The following is a 16361-nucleotide window of genomic DNA, read 5'->3' on the forward strand; positions in this document are numbered from 1 at the left end:
ATTTCACATAAATTCATATTTTATTAGACAATGGAAGTCGGAAGTAATGAAAAACATTGTCGACCATCTTCAAACTAATAGAATGTATTCACATAGCATAACTATAAATGGTAACTTTGTTGACAACGTCATTTCCTAAAAGTTGGTGTGTTCAATAGAATATTTTCAATAATAATCCATGTCAGTATATAACGCCAAGTACATCAATACTCTCGACAATATCGACACCCTCAGAACCAACACCATAACAAAATAGATATAGACAAATATTATCATTAGTTTATCACATCAATTCACCATATCAGTTCTCATTGCCCCTTAAAAGGTGAACGTGTCATTCACCTCCTTTTATCAATCGAGTCGTATGTAAACTTAGCACCAAAAGTATTTTTGAGAAATACACTTAACCATGTATTATTCATAGGAATGTCTATACAATTTGTCAGTCAATATAGAAATGGATGTCAAGAGTCTTCTGATTCATAATAAACATGTTCATACATATTTGTGAACAAACATTGCGAGAGACCATTCAAAAACACATTCGAAAGTATAGAGAATCCATATAGAGAACCTGTAAGCCTCATAGAGCAGACTGGGGGCTAGATGACATGCTCGGTTGACTGTAAGAAAAGAAACCCCCTCCAAAAGCTTTACAAGACTTAGTTAGTACAAGGCAATGCGTTAATATTCATTTCTTCATACTACAGGAGGTTTAATGAACTAGAGGAATAAAAACAAAAAGTGGGGACTACCGGTGACTTCTAGTGAAATATGACTGTTTTGGGGAAGTGAGTAATCTGAGAAAGTCCAAACTCATCTTTTGGAGATGACAGACGTTGCAGATCGTAGACTGAAATCAAGGACGAGTAGAAAATATTCCACAGTGCCTAAGGAAGCCACACCAACCGGTAGTCAAAAGAACTTCATTTAGCGCAGGAGTCCTATGAATGTGCGAATGACGAACAAAATGACAGAGGAAGTAACAAGCCTCGGAAGCCTTCAGGGAAGCAAAACTTTGGTTCTAGTAACTATACTAGACCAAAAAAATGTTTAGCGCGTGGATTTTATGGATGACCTGTGCGAATGACGAGAAAATGACTCAGAGCGCGGCCCTGAGCAAACTATGGAGGAAAGCAAAAAGTGTCTTTTGGAGATTTGAAAGAAACTCTTTAGATGGTTTCAAATTCTATGAAAAATAACTGAATACTCATACCATTATAACCATCTAAGATGATCAACAGGTAAAGTATTGAACAAAAACATCTCTATACATGATAGCTTCCTCGATAGGAAGCTACCATACAATGGATTCTTCGGCCGGGTCTTAACTAACCAAATTTTACATATTTAATCTTTATATATATATATATATATAATTTTACAATTAGAAGTACCTTGAATTCAAGTACCCGAGTTTTACTTGGCCATTTGATGTTTTATGTGTACCTGAGATTGTAATGAATTAAATTACCTGACCTTATACACCAGTTTACACATTTCAAAAAATATTTAGTAACGGGGAGTTATTTAAATCTATTTGGCCATTCAGTAAATTACCCGAATTCTTAAATCTATGGATTTTTAAACATTCTAGAAGATTGAGTTTCAAAATTTTCTCTTCTAAATGTAACACGTCGCATTCATGATTGAACTCATGTCCTTCTGCTAAAAGGCAAATGTGTAATTGGTCTTTCTATTTACAAAATTTCTTCTATTGTCTTTAATTCTTTGGGAAAATGTTTTCCCTGTTTGGCCACTATACAATATACAAGTCAGGTTATATATTCCTGATCTATCCGAACCGAAGATTTGTCTTTATTGTTTTTAATAAATTCACTTAGACTATAATTCGTTTTGAAACCTACGTCTACGCATTCTGTTTTCAAAAAACGGACGATATTATTGGTGTGTTCACCCAAATATGACAAGTTCTATAGCTGACGTTATCGCATCTTGAATTTGAGAAGGCCTGCTCCATTTCTTGCTTTTGTAGATTTTTGGAAAGGATGGAGTCGATAATATCTACCTCATAATAGTTGTTGACCGCAATTTGTTTGATCAAACTCAACTATCTCTGGAAATTACTCTCAGAGATTGGACGTAGCTTACAGAATAGATAATAGTCTGAGTAAATTTATTACAAACAATAAAGACAAAACTTTGCTGTCGGATAGATCAGGAGTATATAAGCTGACTTGTGGCTCCGAGAATACGTTAGATCTAAAACAATAGAGAATCTGCTGAAGTGTAATTAAGGGAAAACTGAAAATTTTACCCCGAAAGGTTACTGCGAAATATAAACCACGGAAGAAGCCAACTAGTTAGTAACATGCATAGTATTCATGAATTTTGTCTTCAAATTGAAAAAATATATGAAAAAAATTCTATTGATAACTTTTTTTAGTGGTTGACGTTTTGGAAAACAATCTTTTTCCGTTTTCAAAACCCAAAATTCGCTTGAAAACTTTCGCCTAATTACCTTATTTCTATCAAAGCAAAACGTAAGGGGACAATAAATTGTTGAAAAAAAAATCATAATTTTCATCTTCGGTTCTTCTTATTTGTTCAAATAAGAAGTTGAAACCTAACAACTCAAATCAAAGAAAAAGGCAAACAATTTCCTCCACTTATATCAGATGCAAAAAATTCAACTTTGTATTTCACATTCCATTTCCCCGAAGTTTCAACGAACCATTCCAACTCTGAACTTACTTTTTACACCTGGCAAACAATCAAGAATGATATGTTTGTATATTTCGAACACAGCCAGCTTCCAACGCCTTTTCCAATTTTCTGGAAATGTTTCCTAAAAAGTTGTTTTACTAGGGATTGCCGATGCAACATCAGGTCATATCCAAGACATAACTTGATATATTATGGCAAACAATTAATTGGAGTAGCAAAGTGCTACAAATTCAGAGATTGACTTCAATTCGTTGTAGTACAATTATGTTTCATCATATGATGTAGTAATTACTGTACAGAATATATTCTATTATTTCTATTCAGATGTATAGATTTCTTATAGTTTCATTAAAAATTATGTGAGATTCTTATTTCTTTGTTATTGCGGTTGGTGACCTTCTTATATTTGAAGTAAGATGATCCAAAAAATGTAATGATTTGTTTTTTAAAAAATTCAAATGTGTGGAGATCAGAAATATTTAAAGTTGATTACGAAAAGAGGGAACATTTTAAATGGAGTTTATTTATTTTGTTGAATCACGCTGTCCAGAAGTTCTGATTTTCATTTCATGAGGTCCCTTCCTTCAGCCGAATATATTTATTTTCCATATATTCACCTCAGAATTCAATGTTGTATGGAATATTTTAAAAGTTCTCTCTAATTCAAAATGTATGTACGATACACGTTTTACAAATTTTATATTGTTTTCGTAACGCTCTAATACAATATCTAAAGGAAGTCGGCGGATACACGTGAGTGTACACAAGAAGAGATAAGAAAATCACACACAATAACACTGGGTATAGAAGTCTCCAAGAACTGTATTGTCCCGAAAATTCTATTTGCATAATATATTGACAAAATACTGTTTTATTTATGAGCCCTTTTGTTATTCTCGCAATTTCAGAGAAGTTTACCCCTGGAATATTGAAACTAACTTTAAATTTATTCAAAGTGTTTATGTGTGGCTCTGCATGAATACAATATGTATAAATAATCAATGAAGAAACATTTTGAGGATAGTTGGGTCGTTCATTCTAGTCAATGTGTAAAAGCAATAATTAACATGAGAATTATTAGAAAACTCTATGGCATTGGTATTGCAAATGTCTGTAATTGTAAGTTCTTGATAAACAATGCGACTGAAAACAGTTCATCATATATTCAGAAACTACTTCAAAAATAGTCTGACCACGTATTCATAATACTAATTTTACAATACATTGATATAATTCAACTCAAATTGACATATTCATAAATGAAACTGATGTGCATCAATAACATTTTTGCAAATAATCAAAACTAATGTTTGGGAGAGCAATCTCAAGGCAGTGTTGAAATACTGAAAAAGGAAGAGGTATTGAACATAATCGGTTTGATAAATAATGTTGCTTGTTAAGTTTTAGCAGTTTGTATTTTCGAAAGGATTTCTACTTAGAAATGTTATCGAGTGTTTTTTTGTCTGAAAGTGAAATCTATTCTTCCTAATCATAAATCATATGTAAATTTCATGTCAGTTGATAGGTTCCATCAATACCTCCGAGTTGTTTTCCATAATTTACATAATTCAGATAATATTTGAGAAGGACATAGACTACTACGGTATTATAAGACTGTCTGTCGCGAGTACCCTGAAGTTATTTTATTTTATTCAATAAATGCACCCCTCAAAATGAAAAAATCGTACGGAATGGTTTTTGTTCAACCTGTTCTAGGAATCACACATTGAAAGACAATACCTCTTTAATCGTTGCATGAACTTTATTCGGTCTAAATGTGTTAACAGTATTTATATAAATTATAAAATAATTTGAGGTTCTATAATTTTTTTAAAGCTGTCACGAATACTAAACCCGTACACTGGTAAAAATTTTTCCACCGGTACCGGTGGCAATTTAATTACCGCCCATATTAGCGAGAAATTACTTTCGTGTGTGATCTCACATTCCATGCGGAATATTATTTTGTAATTCTACCCCGAAGACAAGTGTGGAATTTTTCAGTGTAATTTTTCATTTTGACTGTACTTTTGTGTTGAAATAAAAAATTATAGGGTAAATTTGCGATATAAATTTATATCAAAATATTACACTCTTGACAGAATTTTACAGTAGAATTTTACACTTTTATATAATTTCACAGTGGAATTCTATACTCTGATAAAATTTTACATTGTAATTTTTCATTTACGGGTTATATTATTAATAATAATAATAATAATAATAATAATTTATTCACATACAAGTTACACAGTTATACAAAGTTAGTGTGCAAATAATGCGTTGCAAATAAATTAAGATAACTCACAAAAGGTAAACCTTGAGCGTGAGATGCTTAACTATAAGCTATACATTTTTAGACATATACCCAAATAACACATGATAACAAGAAAAATAATGCATTTCCAAGTCTGATTCAAACTTATGTATCAGAGTGAAACGTCTTGAGAGAAAAAAAAAATGAATAAATATTATAAGTAATACATATTTTTTACATCAATATATTGATGTATTCGAAGGGATATTCCGTTGTAATAAGGTCCGTATTCAGAGTAGATTTAAAGACAATGATACCTCAATCGGATGTTGACTCTTGACTCTTAAGTGGCCATTTTTCCTCATAATTTAGATAATTGAATGCACAAGACATATTACACATTGATATATTAAAAAAAATATGTATATACAAAATAAGTTCATATACATTCTTGAAAATCTTTCTTTCTTTCAAAATTCTTTCATAAAAGTCAAATAACAATACAAAATAAAAAAACCATTCTTCAAATTAACACATTTTCTTTCTTGCTCATGGTGGTATTATTCGGAAAAAGAAATGAAAGTAATACTTCTTTTTCTTTTTTCCTCAATTGCTGTTATTATCCTAAAAGAGAAATGAAATGTCATCAAATGAATAGGTTTAGAAATCTAAAAACACAGTAAGTTGACGAACACACATTCCTAGAGAAAAACTACTACTAGTTTGACTTCAATATTAATATTTCTCAAAAATTTTTGATACATATTCAACCGTTTAAATAAAAAATTAGATTTTTCCAAATGTTTTTCAACATTTTCTGAAATATAGCAAGTATAGCCATAATGATATGGTATGAAGTGGTGATGAAGTGTTTTGTTCACCTCTTCAACAGAAACAAAAAGGTCCTAAAGTGTTTCTCAATTTCTCCAATTTTGAGTTCCTACTTGCCTCCCATCGCAAAAATGTTTTCAAGTTCAATAATAAGAATCACAAATCCTCAAATTTATCCAAAATTATGAGAGATACGAATAAAACTTTCACATATTTTTTAGGTGAATGAAATTACGATTTAACATTGTCCGTATTTGCAACCACCAATACGAAACTTTAATCCTCATCGAAATTCGTTTTTAAAATGGATCCCAATATCATTCAGTAATCATTACAAACATTTTCAAATATATGTTCTGTAATTATTTGAAAATCAGTTAAAATATATTGTACTATTCCATACAATATGAAATAATTCTCGATATGAGGTTAGGATATACTTGTAATAAAAAAACACTCTATAATGCATAACGAGAAAACTCAATGAATTCATCTATTTATTGGACTACTTATTGAAATTTGACAAGAAATGTACTCACCTTCTTTACTTATTATCACCAACAACAAAAATATTCTAATGCACACGTCAGACAAACCGATGCGCTTTTGTAGTCAAGAATGAACAATACAATAATCGCTCACAAATACAAGCGTGATTTTACATTCGATAAAAAGATGGCGAAAATTTACATTTCACTAAGGGGGAATACCCATCGTCCAGTTAGTAATTCTCTTCACATGAAATAATACGTTATGATTTCACACATATATTAGATGAATATTTAATTCTCAATGAAAAGTACATTGCCTACTGAAATTACGCTCGGGGATGTGAATTATTCAATAGAGAGAGTATACTTTCAATAAAACTAAAGTAATTTTCTTCGTTCGAAATGAAAATTCCGAGGTAAATTTCAATCATTTTTCCCGGTGTACCTAATAGCGATGTAATATCAAGTGGGAAAGTGATTTTTTTTTCAAAATCAACTGATGATTTTCTTTCTGGTATTGTGCATATAATCTATTTACAATAACATCATCAATGGCAGTGGATTCAGTAATAATTGTTATTTCGCACCATGACCGTTACTTAAGCCCATGACGATCGAGCTAATATAAATCAGATCACATCGATCCGACCGACAATTTTTCAATTAGTTCGACCTAGATCAAGAAATTTGAAAGCAAAGCAAGCGATACAGTGCGATTGAAGTATTGAGTTTATTCAGTTCAATGTTTGTAATCACATAAAGTTATTGAACTTGAATAAGCGTACCATTTATTTGCCCAGACGAAACTTAAAATCCCAAATACCTAACAATATTTCGAATACATTTTTTACACAAAAATGATTCAACTCATCATGTAGCTTGAAGCCGCTTTACATTCGAGCAATAGAATGAACAGAACTTTCATTAAATAAAAGATGGTACATTTCAGCTATTAATTTTTCAATATCCACTACTTAATTACCAACATATCCAAATTTTGAGCAAGAAGTATGATTATGTTGACATTTGATTTTTGCTTCAAAAGTGATCTTTTGATAAAAAAATTGTGTGTAAGTCTGCTTCTTTCTGTCATATTGAGTAAGTTCTAATATACCTAATGGTAACATTGACAATCATCTAAAAATCAAAATATGCAAATGTAATGCAATAATCTAGAAATTACATCAACTAATTATTTCCTCGAGGTCGCTCCTGCGCAATCGTAAAATGTGAATGTCGTAGGAAAAAAATTGCTCAAATTTAAAATGACCTTTAGACAGTTGGGAGTCAGTCATCTGTAAATTTTGACAGAAATAAAATGTTATCAACGGGTGGATTGATAATGTCATCAGGTAGGCTTTATTCATCACATGAGTTAAAGAGATAATAAATACATATAAACTGGAAGTTTTATACGAAATTGTGTCAAAAGGTATCTGAATAAGAATTCTATTTGATGAATATAACTTTCACATGTTATTCTGTTAGAAGACGATGTAGATATTCTTTTCAAATCATAGGGAAAACATGGTGAAAATTTCCAATGTATTTGAAATTCTGGAAAATTGCCACAAGCTTACCATTTTACCTGCAAATATTTATTAGAGAAACGATAACCGATTGCTTGTCTTTCCTCTTCTTCAAATGAAAAATGATGAAAGAATATCAATGTGAGGTATTGAATTTCACTAGTTCGGACTTCCATTGTCTACTATATGAAATGATTTGAAATCCCTGAAACAACTAAAAAAGAATAATTGAAAATGAATAGCTGAAAATAATAATTATATTAAGCAAAATAAACCTGAAATGAAATAATAGTGAAATAAACTACCAAGAAAAAATATAACAATTAAATAAATAAAAACAAAATAAAAATAAAGGAATGAAAAAAGAAATAAAATGTGTAGATATTCCAAGTCACGTTAGTTCACGACGTTTCGACTGTTAGTATCTACAATCGTCTTCGGGTGATGACTGGACTGATTCCTCCGAGAGATGACTATTTATAGGTCGTTCAAATACTTTCACTTATCCCTGCTTTCCATTTTCCGCTTCACTGGTTCCGTGGGAGATGACCGTTTTGGCGGGAGTTGGCCATTTTTCGCTTGATGATTGGTTTGCATATGTTGAGTATTTCTACGCTGGCCTGGCGGAATATGTTGTTGGACAACATGTATGCGGCTTCCTTGAATTTAATCCTAAACCAATGTTCCTCTCTGTGCGAGATCTCAGCTTGGGACCACTCGATGTTGTGTTGATGGGTCCAAACATGGTCTGCTATTCCTGATTTGCTGGTTTCCCCTCGCTGTGTGTGCTTTTTGTGCTCGGCAGTGCGAACATTCGATGGCCTCTTAGTTTCACCAATATAGGATTTTCCGCACTCACAGGGTATCAGGTAAATGCAATTCTTGGAATCGCAGTCTGCGTTTGGTGGCCTGGTTTTCGTGAGGCTGCTACGGATGGTGTTACCGGATCTGAAACAGGTTCTGATGTTGTACTTGGAACCAATTCTTTTTATCCTCTCCGATAATCCTCTGATGTAGGGAAGTGCAAGCACTGGTTGTGACGGCTTCTCTTCCTTGCGAGGCTCCTGCTGTCTTATAGCCAAAGTCTTTTCTACCATCGCTTTGGAGTAGCCATTCCGTTGAAGATCATTTTTGATGATGTCTAGTTCCTTCTCGAGACCTTCCTCCATATTACAGAGCCCAAAAGCACGGTCTAATAGAGTCTTGATGATTCCTCTTTTAGTCGATTGATGGTGGTTGGATTCGTGGTTCAGATACTGTCCCGTATGAGTGGGTTTTCGGTATACAGATGTTTCCCACTTAGTGTCGGTCCTCTTCACCGACACTAAGTCTGCGTTTGGTGGCCTGGTTTTCATGAGGCTGCTACGGATAGTGTTACCGGATCTGAAACAGGTTCTGATGTTGTACTTGGAACCAATTCTTCTTATCCTCTCCGATAATCCTCTGATGTAGGGAAGTGCAAGCACTGGTTGTGACGGCTTCTCTCCCTTGCAAGGCTCCTGCTGTCTTATAGCCAAAGTCTTTTCTACCATCGCTTTGGAGAAGCCATTCCGTTGAAGATCATTTTTGATGATGTCTAGTTCCTTTTCGAGACCTTCCTTCGTATTACAGAGCCCAAAAGCACGGTCTAATAGAATCTTGATGATTCTTCTTTTAGTCGATTGATGGTGGTTGGATTAGTAGTTCAGATACTGTCCCGTATGAGTGGGTTTTCGGTATACAGATGTTTCCCACTTAGTGTCGGTCTTCTTCACCGAATCACACGTCAAAAGGTAAGACCTCGTTAGTCCTTAGCTCGTACAAGTTTCTCAACTTCTTAGAGTTGTCGTTCGTATGGGTGCGACAGCTGATTAACGGAAAAACATATTTCAAAACAGATTTGAAAATAGGTCAGTTCCATCACAGACCACCATTTGCCGAATCATTTTGAAGTTCAAGAAATGTGGATGTGTCAAAATTCCGATGACTCACGTGTAAACCCAATGAATGAATACCGTCAAAATTGGAAAACAATAGTATGTGCTGCTGTTGAAGCCAATAATCCTTGTACAAGCCGACAAATTATTATGGGTAACTCAACTCAGTTACTTGAAAACGGTCTAATAAACCGAAACCGGCCGTAACAAATAATTAACTTAGTAGAAATTGAATAAAAGTTATTTTATTTATTCTATGTTATTACGTAGTTTCCATCTGACCCTACTATATAGGATATATGGAACATTTCGCTTGAGAAAATTAAAGGTGACATCCCTATTCATGCCGACCATATATAGTGGACGTCTCTAGTCCTTAACCTATGCATGGTCGCCACTTCGAGCTTACACTCAGTGCGGAAATTAATTTTAGGAGCAAAGTCCGACCCCCGGAAGACAAAAGCATGAGTCTTGTCCTCCTGAAGGGTGTACGTCTGCTTTGGCTTTCTTTATGGTATATACCATCATTAGTGATAGTAGATGTGATGTAGTCAACATCAGCTAACAGGTTCTTTATAGAAAATGTCCCATCAACGACGAGTTCTACTAATATGTTCCATCTACTGGGTCTAATTTATTACTTCCAGAAAATATTAACAATAATTTTTTCCAAGACCTTTTCATCAAAATAAAACGTTTCTTAAAATATTATCCAAATCTCATTGTTGCCAAATCTGATAAAGGCAATGTCACTGTGATTCTCGACTATGACCAGTATATTACCCTTTCTACAAACCTCATTGAAAATTGTGATTCTTACTCACAAGTGAGTAAAGATCCCACATTACATGTTCAACGTAATTGTAATGATTTAATCAAAAAATTAATTGAAGTCAATCAGATGAATATACAACGAACAAAAGTCTTCTAGAACAACTTGGATTAGGAAAAGCAATATAGACTAGCACCCAAACTTACTGATTCCCATTTATTTTCAACTACCTCTGAAAGTATGAAGGTTAAATTAGCCAGTCAGGTTTTCAGTTATTCGGTAGGTACAGCGATAAATACTTATGCCAGTTTCAATTAGATACCGTCAACAGCAATAGGGACGGCACATCTTCTGGTTCCAATTCTACAAGGAATCTCAAAAAATGAGTGATTGTTTCAACATTTTTTTTCGAGATCTGTTTGGGTGACAAGAAAATTGTTATCACTACGTCAATCTACCCGAAATTCCATAAGACTTGTTCGTTTTTTATGCATGCACATGCGCATCATCTGGTTTCATTTCTACAAGGGGTTTTAAAAAGTTAGGCTGATTTTTGCAACAATTTTTTTCTCGAAATCTGTATGGGTGACAAGAAAACGGTTTTCACTATGTTGATCTACCCAAGATTCTATAAGAGCTTTGTGATTTTCATGACCGCACATCATTTGGTTCCAATTCTACAAGGGGTTGAAAAAAGTTAGTCAACAATTTTATTTTCGAAATCTGTATGGTTGACAAGAAAACGGTTTTCACTGTGTTGATCTACCCTAGATTAGAGTTATTTGATTTTCATGAATACAGGGAATCTCATAAAATGAGTCTGATTGTTTCAACAATTTCTTTTTCGAAATCAGTTTAGATGACAAGAAAACTGTTATCAACAAGTTAATCTACTCAAGAAACTATGGAAGTTGTGAGATTTTAATGGACGCGCATCATCGGGTATCATTTCTAAATGGGGTATTGTTAAGTAAGTCTGATATTTCCAATATTATTCTTCCCTAAATCTGTATTGTTGATGAGAAAACGGTTATCAACGTGTCAATCTACTCAAGATTCTATAAGAAAGTTATACACCAAATAGTCTTAATAATTCCACATTCAACCTATAGGTGAATAGGTAATTCCAGCCACAGATATTAGTACGGATGCTAATAATTTCGTATCCCAACCTCAGATTTTTATTTTCTCTACGTCAGCATGTGTGGCCAGAATAATAAATAAATAAATAAATAAATAATTGAAGGGGTTACAGGGGGGGGGGTAATTTTCCGCGACAAAATCGAGGATCATATAGGTATCATAGAATACGCCGAATTCTTTCGAATTCGGCGAATTCTTGAAAATAACCCCAGCAGCACAAACTTTTCAAAATATATGATTTTTTTATCAAAATAATTCAAGGGGTTGCAGGGAGGGGTATTTTTCCGCGACAAAATCGAGGACCATATAGATATCATAGAATATACGCCGAATACTTTCGTTTTATGTGAAAATAACCCCAGCAGCACAAAATTTTCAAAATATATAATTTTTTTCATCAAAATGATTGAAGGGGTTGCAGGGGGTGTATTTTTCCGCGACAAAATCGAGGACCATATAGGTATCATAGAATACGCCGAATACTTTCGTTTTATGTGAAAATAACCCCAGCAGCACAAACTTTTCAAAAGATATGATTTTTTTTATCAAAATGATTGAAGGGGTTGCAGAGGGGGTATTTTTCCGCGACAAAATATAGGTATCATAAAATACGCCGAATACTTTCGTTTTATGTGAAAATAACCCCAGCAGCACAAACTTTTCAAAAGATATGATTTTTTTATCAAAATAATTCAAGGTGTTTCAAGGAGGGGTATTTTTCCGCGACAAAATCGAGGACCATATAGGTATCATATAATACGCCGAATAATTTCGTTTTATGTGAAAATAACTCCAGCAGCACAAACTTTTCAAAAGATATGATTTTTTTATCAAAATAATTCAAGGGGTTGCAAGGAGGGGTATTTTTCCGCGACAAAATCGAGGACCATAAAGGTATCATAGAATACGCCGAATACTTTCGTTTTATGTGAAAATAACCCCAGCAGCACAAATTTTTCAAAAGATATGAAGGGGGTGCATTTTTCCGCGAAAAAATCGAGGACCATATAGGTATCATAGAATACGCTGAATACTTTCGTTTTATGTGAAAATAACCCCAGCAGCACAAACTTTTCAAAAGATATGATTTTTTTTATCAAAATGATTGAAGGGGTTGCAGGGGGTGTATTTTTCGGCGACAAAATCGAGGACCATATTATCATAGAATACGTCAAATCTGTCTTCACAGTGGTTATATATATATATATATATATATATATATATATATATATATATATATATATATATATATATATATATATATAGTGTCTTACTTTTCAACCGTAACTTCCGTAATCATCAAGGTGGAATTAACAGGATTGATGGAAATGTTGATAATACAGTTACCGGCTAGATGGTCTTGTCCTAAGTGATAAACACTGTTCGCCATTCGCGATGGCAGACCCATTTTTACGATGAGTCACAATAAGAGGCAAAATAGAACACCCAAATTACTACAAGAAAAAATTATTCCTGAAAAATATCAGCCCTGAAATCTGAAAAATCCAAATATGTCTCGCTTCCGAATAATTTTCTATCCGGCTGTCGTCTCTCCAGATACAACCGAAAATGAATTTGGGCTGGAATATTTGGAATATATCTCTAGGCCACGCAGACCTATCACTCTAACGTCCCTTCTAATGAAAACCGTTGAAAGGTTACTGGACCGATACATAAGAGATGAAAAGTTGAAGACAAGACCTCTTAGTACTCGTCAATATGCGTACCAGCCTGGGAAATCGATAGATTTAGCGCTGGACGACTTGAACAGATTACAATCTAAGTCGCTGGACGACAAAGAAATGACAGTAGCTGCTTTACTAGACATAGAAGATGCATTTACTAATGTCTGCACGGAGTCACTTATAGATGCACTGGGAGAAAGAGGAGTGAGTACCAGCTGTCGTGTGTCGATGAATGAAAGCCATCCATAAAACTGCACAATAGGCCAGGATGGCCCTATAAATCGGCAGAAGAATGTGCGGGAAAACTGGTGGCTGAACCCAAAAATTACACTTTGGTTATATACAAGGGTAGTGAAACCCATGATAACATACAGTGTAGTGAATAAATCAATCGGGTACGGCTAGGCTATTAGGCGGCATACGAAGGCTGGAGTGCCTAAGTGTAGCAGGAGCCATGAGAACGACCCCACCTGCAGCACTTGAGGTCCTACTCGGACTTCCACCATTGCACATCTACATACAAAGAGAAGCCGGTGACGAACAGGCTAAAGCAGGGGCAAACCCCAATCAGCCAGTCACCCGGTGCAGAATACTGTACAATAAACTGAAGGCAGATCCAATACTAGGAATGCCCGTGGATAACACAGTTCCACAGTACAACTCACAAAAACCTTTTAAAATCATCATACCAAGCAGAGAGGACTAGCAAAACGGCCGACTGGTAACAGCGGAAGAATCTTCGTATACAGATGGCTTAAAGACCCAAGAAGGAGTAGGAGCCGGTATATATACGGAGGCAGAGCAAAGATGAGAATCGCACTCAGCCTCGGAAATAATGCAACTGTGTTCCATGCAGAAGTAGCGGCCATCGGACACTGTATAGGGGAAATAAACAGGCAGAAGTTCACAAATAAAACCATTGCCATTTTCTCCAACAAACATGCGGCAATTAAGGCGCTCAGCTAATTTCAAGTCTTCTCAAAACTGGTGGAAAGCTGTCTGAGCGCACTCAAGGAGGTAAGTACCCAAAATAGGGTCACTCTAGCTTGGGTACCCGTACATGAGGGTCACAAGGGCAATGAGGAGGTCGATGTTCTAGCCCGTGAAGGCACATCCAAGGCTATAATCGGCCCAGAACCCTTCTGCGGGGTAGCGAAAGTGTGTATAAAGATATCTATAAATTAATGGATGCAAGTCGAATCGATAGATTGGTGGAATAAGCTCCCAGGAATGAGGCAGGCGAAAGAGTTCATAACTCCCATACTCAAAACTGACGGTTTCTGAGAAATTTAAAAATACAGACCGTAATTTAAAATTGTTTTCACCCTGTAATGTGTAACAAGCTGCTCGTGAGTAAATGTACTGCTTAGCTCAAAGGTTAAAGTTAACTACCACATGACATTTTTAATGCAATATTATTCAGAGTGGCGAAAAAATTGCCTCAAAATGTGTACACATATTTAATTAAAAATAACTTCTTAAAGTTGAATGGAACACCCCGTATGTAGTGGCATAATTTGACTCTGAAGTAGATTCCTTTCAAAACTATATTAGGGTTCTCTATACCTATCACTTCTCTGCTTTTTACTCCTGAGTAATTTTTTCATCTCAAAAATGGAACACCCTGTATTGTAATGGAAAGCAAAAAAGCATTTTTGAAGTCATTTTACTGAAAAATTAGGAATCTTAAATGGTGTCCATTATTCTCGATGCATAGGCGAACTCTTTCTTGAAATGAGTGCCGAACTCTTTTTGCGATATGGAACGAAACGCTCTTCTTATTCGTACTTTCATATCCTGAGGTGCGGTTGGCGTTATATGGTGAACAATACTTTTGATATATCTCCATAAAAAATAGTCGTGACTTGTAAGGTCCGGAGACCTGGCTGGCCAGTTCTGTGAACCTCCTCGTCCTATCCATCTATTTGGATATTGTCGATCTAACTCGTTTCGAACACGTCTATCAAAGTGTGCAGGAGCACCATCTAGCTTCATCCACATCCGTTGACGAATATTAGGAGGTATACTTTTCAACAGCATACTAGGCAAATTATCCCTAATAAATCTGAGAAACATGACGCCGTTTAAATGACCATCAAAAAAGTAAAGACCTACTACTTGCGTTCTGATTATTCCACCCCACACATTAACAGATCTTCTGTGCTGGTGATCAAGGGTTTTAAAAATAAAGTTAAAATCAGTATTTACTTATACTTATTAAAATTATAAACTACACTACACGATAACTGTTGTTATACAGCTGAATTGTTTTTTCTCAAGTATGCAGAACGTCGATTATAACAGCTTGAGTTGAAATGTTAGTGAAACACTATATAATATTATAACTCTTCAGAAACAAAAAATCGATCTTCTTCAATCACCTCGCTCACACCATCGATTATTTTTGGTCACCCTTCACGAATTTCATACTAACAGACGCAAAGTAAGTCTTTACGTTCTTGTAGAGTGAAGTCTTCTTTGAAATCATAGAAAGTTATTCAATGAAAATCATCACGAGTGATTTCCTTTTTTTCCAAACCTCACGGTCAACTATGCTGTCAATTTCTGAGACGCTCTTCATTATATGGTGACAAAATGTCACTTTTACTAATAAAATGACGCCAGATTCAGTGTTTTCTCTTGTGAGCATTTCACTGGTTGTAGAAGTTTGAGTTTTTAGACTGAGAAGGCATAAGTTGATCGGCGAACATTCTACATTACATTATTTCGTGCACATAAGACCCAATGGACATATTTCAAATTCAAGGAATTTGAAATAGCCTACCTACTAGTCAAGTATAAACAGCAGCTATATCATATCGAACAATAATTGAGAATATTATCATTACTTTTCGTTCAGTATCGAGAATAAAAATGAAATTTGCTCTTTTCGTGCTGTGCATGAAAAATAAAGTGAATTTTATGATGTTACTTTTCTCTCGACTTTTCTTGTCTTCTCTTGTCAAGAGATACCTCTCTCGTCTTGTCTTGTCTCGACTAAGAACACCCAATGTCTTGTCTAGTCCGGAGACGATTCTTCAAAAGAAAA

General features: G+C 34.6%; 2 protein-coding genes across 7 annotated transcripts in view; both read right to left on the minus strand.

Moving 5' to 3' along the window:
* The window catches only part of Rbp6 (RNA-binding protein 6), a 1483108-nt gene that overhangs the window by 1306467 nt on the left and 160280 nt on the right, over positions 1-16361 (minus strand). The window lies entirely within an intron of this gene.
* On the minus strand, positions 5142-12852 carry LOC141480433 (uncharacterized). Its single transcript, XM_074170381.1, has 2 exons — positions 6316-12852; positions 5142-5569 (listed from the first exon to the last, which is right to left on the minus strand). Exon 1 carries the CDS (start codon positions 9326-9328, stop codon positions 8324-8326), a length of 1005 nt encoding a protein of 334 aa, XP_074026482.1. The 5' UTR covers positions 9329-12852; the 3' UTR covers positions 5142-5569; positions 6316-8323.

Source organism: Leptinotarsa decemlineata, unplaced genomic scaffold (assembly GCF_025532065.1).
Source record: "Leptinotarsa decemlineata unplaced genomic scaffold, Ldec_3_MD MMD2_P_RNA_scaffold_9, whole genome shotgun sequence".
In the NCBI taxonomy this organism is placed as follows: domain Eukaryota; kingdom Metazoa; phylum Arthropoda; class Insecta; order Coleoptera; family Chrysomelidae; genus Leptinotarsa; species Leptinotarsa decemlineata.